Source organism: Echiichthys vipera (genome assembly GCF_963691815.1).
Source record: "Echiichthys vipera genome assembly, chromosome: 11".
NCBI lineage: Eukaryota > Metazoa > Chordata > Actinopteri > Perciformes > Trachinidae > Echiichthys > Echiichthys vipera.
This window is the reverse complement of record NC_139836.1, coordinates 4,225,385-4,235,384: the sequence shown is the minus strand read 5'-3', so window position 1 is coordinate 4,235,384 and position 10,000 is coordinate 4,225,385. Positions and strand designations below refer to the sequence as shown.

The 10,000-nt window shown below is 45.5% G+C and overlaps 2 protein-coding genes across 2 annotated transcripts in view; one reads left to right on the top strand and one right to left on the bottom strand.

The window, feature by feature from the left end:
• The window catches only part of opn4a (opsin 4a (melanopsin)), a gene marked incomplete at both ends in the record, with an annotated part of 55,333 nt that extends 53,209 nt beyond the window's left edge, over positions 1-2,124 (bottom strand). Inside the window, one exon of the mRNA XM_083923194.1 lies at positions 2,042-2,124. Coding sequence (XP_083779320.1) covers positions 2,042-2,124 — 83 coding nt within the window. The remainder of the gene's footprint in view (positions 1-2,041) is intronic.
• Positions 2,116-6,053, top strand: prorsd1 (prolyl-tRNA synthetase domain containing 1). The gene is made up of 4 exons (XM_083922522.1): positions 2,116-2,270; positions 3,845-3,970; positions 4,059-4,148; positions 5,376-6,053. The coding sequence occupies exons 1-4, from the start codon at positions 2,190-2,192 to the stop codon at positions 5,586-5,588; spliced, it is 510 nt and encodes a 169-aa protein (XP_083778648.1). The 5' UTR covers positions 2,116-2,189; the 3' UTR covers positions 5,589-6,053.
• The last annotated feature ends 3,947 nt before the right edge of the window (positions 6,054-10,000 follow it).

The window sequence follows — 10,000 nt, the reverse complement described above, 5'->3', positions numbered from 1 at the left end:
TGTTTTGTGTCATTTTGTCATTATTTTGCATGTTTATCATACGTTTTGGCTGCTAGAGGGCACTTTAGCACACGTTTTAGCTCCTAAATGGCACTTTAGCACACGTTTTAGCTCCTGGGAGGGCACTTTAGCACACGTTTTAGCTCCTAGAGGGCACTTTAGCACACGTTTTAGCTCCTAGAGGGCACTTTAGCACACGTTTCGGCTCCTAGAGGGCACTTTAGCACACGTTTTGGCTCCTAGAGGGCACTTTAGCACACGTTTATGCTCCTAGAGGGCACTTTAGCACACGTTTTAGCTCCTAGAGGGCACTTTAACACACGTTTATGCTCCTAGAGGGCACTTTAGCACGTGTTTTGGCTCCTAGAGGGCACTTTAGCACACGTTTTAGCTCCTGGGAGGGCACTTTAGCACACGTTTTAGCTCCTAGAGGACACTTTAGCACACATTTTGCCTCCTAGAGAGCACTTTAGCACAAGTTTTGGCTCCTAGAGGACACTTTAGCACACATTTTAGCTCCTAGAGGACACTTTAGCACATGTTTAGGCTGCTAGAGGGTCCTTTAGCACGTGTTTTGGCTACAATGAGGGCACTTTAGCACACATTTAGCTCCTAGAGGACACTTCAGCACACATTTTGCCTCCTAGAGGACACTTTAGCACACATTTAGCTACAATGAGGGCACTTTAGCACACGTTTAGCTCCTAGAGGTCACTTTAGCACACGTTTTGGCTCCTAGAGAGCACTTTAGCACACGTTTAGCTCCTAGAGGGCACTTTAGCACACGTTTTGGCTCCTAGAGGGCACTTTAGCACATGATTTGGCTCCTAGAGAACACTTTAGCACACGTTTTGGCTGCTAGAGGGCACTTTAGCACACGTTTTAGCTCCTAGAGGGCACTTTAGCACGTGTTTTGGCTCCTAGAGGGCACTTTAGCACGTGTTTTGGCTCCTAGAGGGCACTTAAGCACACGTTTTGGCTCCTAGAGGACACTTTAGCACACATTTGGCTCCTAGAGGACACTTTAGCACACATTTTGCCTCCTAGAGAGCACTTTAGCACAAGTTTTGGCTCCTAGAGGACACTTTAGCACACATTTTAGCTCCTAGAGGACACTTTAGCACATGTTTAGGCTGCTAGAGGGTCCTTTAGCACGTGTTTTGGCTACAATGAGGGCACTTTAGCACACATTTAGCTCCTAGAGGACACTTTAGCACACATTTTGCCTCCTAGAGGACACTTTAGCACATGTTTTGGCTACAATGAGGGCACTTTAACACACATTTAGCTACAATGAGGGCACTTTAGCACACGTTTAGCTCCTAGAGGTCACTTTAGCACACGTTTTGGCTCCTAGAGAGCACTTTAGCACACGTTTAGCTCCTAGAGGGCACTTTAGCACACGTTTTGGCTCCTAGAGGGCACTTTAGCACATGATTTGGCTCCTAGAGAACACTTTAGCACACGTTTTAGCTCCTAGAGGGTACTTTAGCACACATTTTGGCTCCTAGAGGACACTTTAGCATACGTTTTGGCTCCTAGAGGGCACTTTAGCACACATTTTGGCTACAATGAGGGCACTTTAGCACATGTTTAGCTCCTAGAGGGCACTTTAGCACGTGTTTTGGCTCCTAGAGGACACTTTAGCATATGTCTTGGCTACAATGAGGGCACTTTAGCAGACATTTAGCTCCTAGAGGACACTTAAGCAAACGTTTAGCTCCTAGAGGGCACTTTAGCACAGGTTCTGGCTTCTAGAGGGCACATTTGTACACGTTTTGGCTTTAGCTTCTAGAGGACACTTTAGCACATGTTTTTCAACAATTGGGCCCCCTGTGCTGCCACAAAACATACATTTCTTGCTTCCTATCAAAAGTTATAGGGGGATATGAATTATTCCAGGCTGTAGTTTTTGTAACTCGCAGTCTGCTGCACACCAACAAAGTCTGATTTGATCTTTTCACAATAAGCAGGAAACAACCAAGTTATTTTATTTTTCCTCCATTTATGATGTCTTTTCTTAATTTTTTGAACAACTTACGTCCAGAAGATGGCGCTGATGCAGCAGTGACGCTCCTTCTTCTTCTTCTTCTTCTTCTTCTTGCTGCAGCTGTTCCTGTTCATCGAGGTCCCCTCCACTTCTTCTGTTTCCATTTCATTGATCTTAAAAATAAACACATTTACTGAAGATGTCAGAGGATCTGCGGGCCGAGTTGGAGAAATTCCTGCAGACTTTAAACATCCAGACCACCTGCGTGGAGCACCCGCCGGTAACACACCGGGTTATAATCACAACATCACACCATTTAAGCTTTAACTGCTCACATCAAAGTGTTTAAACATCCTGAGACAAATCTGGAGACACTGCATGCATCGTTAGAGTTCCCACTTCTATTCGGCGTCACTCAAAACCCTGAGTAACATTAAACTGTGTCGTCTTAGCTTTAGGATTGGTGCGTTTTCGCTCAAATGTGACATAAATGGACACGTGGACGCATGAAAAAGTTTTCATTTTCACTAAAGGAAAGTTGCATTGAGTGTTTCTCATCAGCTGAATTTACCATGAGCTGGAGTGAAGCTGGAGGACAGTGCAGATCCGTGCCTTCAGTCTTGTGTTTGTGCAGAATCAACAAGTCAATTTAAAAAGCGATGATTTTTAAATGGAGTCTGGTGTGACAGTCTAAAAACATCATCTTTTAATGGTGATTATATGCCGAATTTACCATGAGATCAGTCAAAGATTAAATCCAGTAAACAGAAATCTGTGTATTTAGTCTTTCTGCTTAAAAAAAGCACAATTAAAGCTAAAAAGCGACACTTTTCAAACGGAGCCTTGCGGATCTGTTCAAGCTTAAAACGTAAAAAAAAAGAATTACTGCTGATGATAATAAAAAAACTGTTTAAGCCGAATTCACCTTGAGATGTGCCGGAGCTGGATCAGTGTGAAGACCTGATCCCAGAGTCATGCATTTGTTCGGAATGACCGAGTTAATCCAAAAAGTGACGCATTTTAAACGGAGTCTGGTGAGAAAGTGTCTCCACACTCAAAGCGTCACCAGTGAGAATTAAACCTTCACACTGAAATAGACTTTAATTCACGAACTCTGAGGACTTTTGTTTTTAAACGCACCGTGTTTGATGTGATTTATGTTTCTATGATTAATGTTGTTTTTTTAAGCACGTGTCTGCTGCGTGAACCTGCTTTGACCTGCAGAGGGCGCGAGCAGCTCATTTAAGCGAATCAGCTACGGAAGCCCTGATGCGCCACTGAAGAACAATATCACCATAATTATGACTTCTTAGTCTCACAATTTCGACTTTTTATCTCATTAATTTGACATCTTATCTCATAATTATAACTTTTTATCTGATAATTTCGACTGTAACGTAATTATGACTTCTTTATCTCCTGATTTTTACTTTTTATTTTATTATTTTTGACTTTATTTCATTAGTTTGACTTTTTATCTGATTATTTCGACTTTATCTCATAATTTCAATTTTTGTATCACATAATTATGTCCTTCTATTTCATTAATTTAACTTTTTATTTCAGAATTTTTACTTTTTATGTCATTATTTTTTAGTTTTTATCTGATGACTTCGACTTTTATCTCATAATTTTGACTTTTTATCTCATAATTATGACTCTTTGTGGCGTCCACAGTTTTCCGTTCTGAAAAGAAGAAATCAATAATGAGCCAATGTTAGAAAAACATGTGATGAAGCGTTTGCGTAGCTTTGAAGGTCACGTGTGATTTAAAGATGAGGTTTTAATCATATTTATGAAATGAGGAGTAGATCTCAGAGAAATGAAGCCTCACACGTGCTCGTCCTCCTGCAGGTGTTCACGGTGGAGGAGATGATGCCTCACCTGCAGCAGGTGAGCGGCGCCGTCACCAAGAACCTCTTCCTGAAGGACAAGAAGAAGAAGAACCTGTGGCTGGTGTCGGCTCGCCACGACCGCCAGGTCCGCTCCCGTCTCTACGTCCACCACCGCGGCAACATTCCCCTTCCTCTGACCTCCGGACTGACCCGTTTCTCTGTTCCTCTTTCAGGTGAACCTCAACGACCTCGCCAAGAAGCTCGGCGTCGGCAGCGGAAACCTGCGCTTCGCAGACGAGGCGGCCATGTTGGAGAAACTCAAGGTGGGAGGCGGCTTCACCATCAGAAGTGTTGTCCTCGTATTTCCTGGTCTGGTTTCTCCACAGACTGAACAAAGGGTCAGGGGTCCAAAGGGTCAGGGGTCAGGGGTCCAAAGGGTCAGGGGTCCAAAGGGTCAGGGGGTCCAAAGGGTCAGGGATCAGGGGTCCAAAGGGTCGGGGGTCCAAAGGGTCAGGGGCTTAAAGGGTCAGGGGCCCAAAGGGTCAGGGGCCCAAAGGGTTAGTGGTCCAAGGGGTCAGGGGTCCAAGGGGTCAGGGGTCCAAAGGGTCAGGGGTCCAAAGGGTCAGGGGCCTAAAGGGTCAGGGGTCCAAAGGGTCAGGGGCCTAAAGGGTCAGGGGTCCAAAGGGTAAGGGGTCCAAAGGGTCAGTGGCCCAAAGGGTCAGGGGTCCAAAGGGTCAGGGGTCCAAAGGGTTAGGGGCCCAAAGGGTCAGTGGCCCAAAGGGTCAGGGGTCCAAAGGGTCAGGGGTCCAAAGGGTCAGGGGTCCAAAGGGTCAGTGGCCCAAAGGGTCAGGGGTCCAAAGGGTCAGAGGCCCAAAGGGTCAGGGGCCCAAAGGGTCAGTGGTCCAAAGGGTCAGGGGTCCAAGGGGTCAGGGGTCCAAAGGGATAGGGGCCCAAAGGGTCAGGGGTCCAAAGGGTCAGGGGTCCAAAGGGTCAGGGGTCCAAAGGGTCAGGGGTCCAAAGGGTACGGGGTCCAAAGGGTCGGGGGTCCACAGGGACAGGGGCCCAAAGGGTTAGGGGCCCAAAGGGTCAGCGGCCCAAAGGGTCAGGGGTCCAAAGGGTTAGCGGCCCAAAGGGTCAGGGGTCCAAAGGGTCAGGGGCCCAAAGGGTTAGGGGCCCAAAGGGTCAGGGGTCCAAAGGGTCAGGGGCCCAAAGGGTCAGGGGTCCAAAGGGTCAGCGGCCCAAAGGGTCAGGGGTCCAAAGGGTTAGCGGCCCAAAGGGTCAGGGGTCCAAAGGGTCAGGGGCCCAAAGGGTCAGGGGCCCAAAGGGTGGTGCCCCAGGGGTCCAAAGGGTCAGGGGTCCAAAGGGTCAGGGGCCCAAAGGGTCAGGGGGCCCAAAGGGTCAGGGGCCCAAAGGGTGGTGCCCCAGGGGTCCAAAGGGTCAGGGGTCCAAAGGGTCCGGGGTCCAAAGGGTCAGGGGCCCAAAGGGTCGGGGTCCAAAGGGTTGACTTGAGGACAGGTGGGTGAACTCTGTCTGTGTCCCGCTCCTCTCAGGTGGGTCAGGGCTGTGCGACGGCTCTCGCTCTGCTCTTCGACAAAGACCGGAGTGTGCGGTTGGTCCTGGACCGGGACCTGGTGGAGGGAGGCCACCAGATGGTCTACTTCCACCCCATGACCAACGCCGCCACCATGGGGCTGCGACCGGACGACCTGCTCAGCTTCCTCAAGGAGACGGGACACGAACCCGTCCTGGAGAGCTTTGAGTAGGACGGCACCCTGGACCTGGACCTGGACCTGGACTCTGGACTCTGGACCCTGGACCTGGACTCTGGACTCTGGACTCTGGACCCTGGACCTGGACCTGGACCCTGGACCTGGACCTGGACCCTGGACCTGGACCCTGGACCCTGGACCTGAGCTGAACCGCGGGATCAAACCGGACCTGAGCAGAACCCACAGAGCTGAATATGAACTTTGTAACTCAGACGTCTTAGGAACATGAAGAGAAGCTTTTATTTTAGTGATTTAAAACAGAACAGGAACATTTTTACGGCCAGAACTCATTAAAGTTTAATTTAATTAGAGATTTTATTTGTTAAATCTTTTATTTAAGGTTCTAATGTTTGTGTTTGCTCCTGTGACGTCTGCAGACTTTTGTTTTATCTCAGTAAATATCAACTTCCTGTCCCTTCTGAGCGTTCAAAATCATTTCCTTCCATGCTTTTATTATGAAAATCCACTTCCACCGAATAGAAACTTACCAAAATAAATGTAAAATCCAGTTCACCTGCAGAGATCAGATGCTTTTCCTGTGACCTGTGAATGAATCACTCTAGGAACCGTTAAATAATTATGGAGCCATAAAAAAGAATAAAACAATGTGAACATTTAAAAGACATAATACAAAATAAAGTAATATTTAAAATATATATATATTTCGGCCTTCAAAGACGGTGTCCAGTTTAGCCGATCGACCCAGCTCCGTGCTCTCTGCGTACTGTTTTATTGTTGTTTTTTTTTAAGTTAAAGGGGGTTCAAAGCTCCTAGAGGGAACTTTAGCACGTGCTTTTCAACAATTGGGCCCCCTGTGCACAACGTGAGTAAATATCCTTTGTGTTATCGTCCAGTACAAAACCCCAGGTCAGCAGAAAACTCACCTCTCCAGGCCAAAGAGTGTCCAAGCCTTGTGCTTTTATTTTGAAACTCCCAGCTGACGTGCATGGTGTGTATCAGTGTGTGTGTGTGTGTGTGTGTGTGTGTTTCTGATGAATGACTTAAATGAGCTTTTTAGCATTTTAAAAGGAGCTTTTTTCATCTTCATGTTCACAGTAAACTTTATATTATTACATATTTTACAGATATTCTATAAAAGTGGGACTGAATTAAACTAAACTAGCTCAAAGTTTAGTAATTTTTAATAAAACTATTTCTTTCAAGGACTGCAGGATAAAGTTTGGGTTGCCAGGTTGTTGAATTTAATCCTCATTTTCATAACTTACTTTTTTAGTTTTTTAAATACAAGGGCGTGTGTGTGTGTGTGTGTGTGTGTGTGTGTGTGTGTGTGTGTGTGTGTGTGTGTGTGTGTGTGTGTGTGTGTGTGTGTGTGTGTGAGAGAGTGTGTCTCTCTCTCTCTCTCCGCATCCTTAATGAGGCTGTGTATTGTTGCATTGTTGTGTAAAATTAGCAAATGAATAAACGTTACATACTGACGCTCAGTTCCCACGCTCTGTGTGTGTGTGTGTGTGTGTGTGTGTGTGTGTGTGTGTGTGTGTGTGTGTGTGTGTGTGTGTGTGTGTGTGTGTGTGTGTGTTAAAGACATTTCGTGGGAAAATGTGTGCGTTCACTGAGTGTAAACAATTTAGATGTGATAAAACTGAGGTGGATCCAACAGCAGCTGCACTTCTTCTTCTCTTTTAACATAAATGTGTATTTAGTTGTAGTCAGTAGTGACGGGACATTTAAAAACCTAAAACGCAAATCATTAAACGCAGCGTCAGACCGTCGCCAGAAAACTCAAAGAAGAAGAAGAAGTGGCGGCGAGCATCCTCAAGTTTAGGAAGGTCCTTTCATCGGCCGTCTGAAACGCCACTTTTCGGACGACAGACAGCAAAATCATCTCCTCTACGGACGCCGTGTTTGGGTTTGTTGTTGGCGAGTAATTTGCGACGTGGCACTGCCCTCTAGAGGATGAGTTGGTAACCATAACAACGCTGAAACCGGACGGCGGTATGAAGGGGAGCACCGGAGACGACGTGTGGAACGGACGGACCAATTTCATCGGGATCCCGTGGAGAGGGACAAACTCTGCGTGAGGAGGAAACACCAGAGTTTGTATTGACGTTACAAACGTACGTTAACCCCACGTACGATCGTTTGTGCCAAATTTGAAGAACCCCCCCCTGGTTTCCTGAGATATGGCGGTTACAAGAATGAGACGGGCAGCGCACGCTTTCAGCTGTAAAGTCACGACACAAACGCACTTATTTTAACTCCTTTTCTAACACGAACCATGTGTTTTACGCGTTTTACGTCCAGATCTACCCAGAACACGGACAAGTGACGGCGACACGTGGAGACAAAACGGCGGGAAGTCACGGGTTGGGATGAGGACGAGTTTCCAGTTCACCACCAGAGAGTTTGAGGGCGCACTCACACAGTCCTTCCGCACCACGCCAAAACAGGGTTTTAAGGTCAAGCCTAGTGCTTTTGACCAGTCTGAGTGCAAATGCTCCATGCCTAGCTGCGGCCAGCTGGCCGTCGACAGCCCGTCTGAGAGAGGTGGGCTTTAGTAAAGCACGTTTGCACATGTACGAGCGTGCGCCCGTGTACGAGCACGAGGCCTACGGCGGTTCTGAGGTCATTTCCTGTGCGCCTGTTGGGACGTAGAAAAAAGAAGGAGGGACCATGCGCGGACATTTAAAACAATGGCGGTGAAGGGTTCACGTTGGTGTGATGCGGAGGTGGAGTGTTTACTGCAGATTTGGTCGATGAAAAGATTCAAAAACAGTCGACAAGACGCACAAAAACTCCGAGGTCTACGGAAAGATCTGGAAACAAAGCCACGCGTCGCCATGACGTCATCAATGCGTGTGACGTGTTACGGCGTGATGACGTATAGGCAGCAAGAAGCATTCTCCGAGGCCCAGGTAGTGTGAGTACAAACGGGCCTGGAGGGGGGGACAAGGACCCTAAAGCACGGGGCACGGGACAGAGGCACAGTGGGAGGGCGCCCTCAGAGAAACGTGTGAAAGTAATATTAGATTATCAGATTATCAGAATGATTGATGCCGTAACGGGTTAAATTACTGTGAAACTGTCGTGTTTAATGCTCGCTGTAGTTGTTTAAGTATAATTTCTCCCTCTGAGGTGAAGAAAAGGTCCGTCTGGGGTCTGGGACTGCAGTTCCATCGCCGTGGCGACAGACCTGCAGTGTGGTCGCTATGGAAACAGGACAGATACAAGTGTGTGTGTGTGTGTGTGTGTGGAGCTGTCTAGACCATCATGGTGTAATTATTATTCTGCTGTTTTGAGTGTTTGTGATACAATGAGACTCATTTCTGCAGCATTTATAATATTTATAATAATAATAATTATAATAAAAAGCACAAGTTTATAGTATTTGGTCATTTTAAGGTACTTATTATGTATTTCCATTTAAAGTTGTACATTTATTTAATTGCCTTTTAAGTTAATATCTATCAAAGAGTGAGTGACCCACTAATGAAATGCTGCGTTCACTTGTAATCGGAAATTCCAATTTCTGAGCAACAGGAACATACGTGTGTGTGTGTGTGTGTGTGTGTATGTGTACGTGTGTGTGTCTGTGTACATATTTGAAAGTTTTGTGTCCATTTCCATTAATTTGGAGTCTATTTGTGGTTGTTTATCAACCGGTTGTGGTCGGTTTCCACTTCCACTTTTGTGGTCATTTTGTCATTATTTGCATGTTTTTGTGTTGTTTTGTTTCATTTTGTCATTATTTTGCATGTTTTTGTGTAGTTTTGTGTCATTTTGTCATTATTTTGCATGTTTTTGTGTTGTTTTGTGTCATTTTGTCCTTATTTTGCATGTTTTTGTGTAGTTTTGTCATTATTTTGCATGTTTTAGTGTCATTTTGTCATTATTTTGCATGCTTTTGTGGAGTTTTGTGTCATTTTGTCATTATTTGTCAAAAAGTGTGTGTGTGTGTGTGTTTAAGAGGGAGACATATAGAGGTGAATTAAGTTTACAAAAGAGCAAAAAATCAAACAGAAGTCAACACACACACACACACGGTGAACGTGACAAGATGGCCGCTGTGGAAGAACAGGCTGCAGTTACATGTCACCGCCACAGAGGCCGCCAGAAACAACGCATCTCACATCTGACGGATTATGACTTTAACGCATAAATAATATATAATATAAATAATATAATATAGATTAGTGCATAATGAGCTTTAAGTATATTTTGGTGCGAATACTTTTGTATTTTTTTAATATGCAAAATAGTATTTTCATACAGATGTAATTATTATTTTCAGGTGTTTGAAGTTGTGATGGATTTAAATAAAATGAAAACTCTGAGAGCCACTTCTCCTTTAAACACTTTAATTATAGCATCGTCTCTGTTACGTCTACAGTGTAGAAAAATAAGCATCAAAAATAGACCAAAAATCAACAAAGTCAAATCTGGCGAAG

What these genes read in the sequence shown, in the direction of transcription:
- prorsd1 (XM_083922522.1), top strand. Translation starts at nt 2,190, where the DNA reads ATGTCAGAGGATCTGCGGGCCGAGTTGGAGAAATTCCTGCAGACTTTA. An exon ending in CGGCTCGCCACGACCGCCAG is followed by an intron (nt 3,971 to 4,058) that starts GTCCGCTCCCGT and finishes TTCCTCTTTCAG; the next exon opens with GTGAACCTCAACGACCTCGC. An exon ending in CCATGTTGGAGAAACTCAAG is followed by an intron (nt 4,149 to 5,375) that starts GTGGGAGGCGGC and finishes CGCTCCTCTCAG; the next exon opens with GTGGGTCAGGGCTGTGCGAC.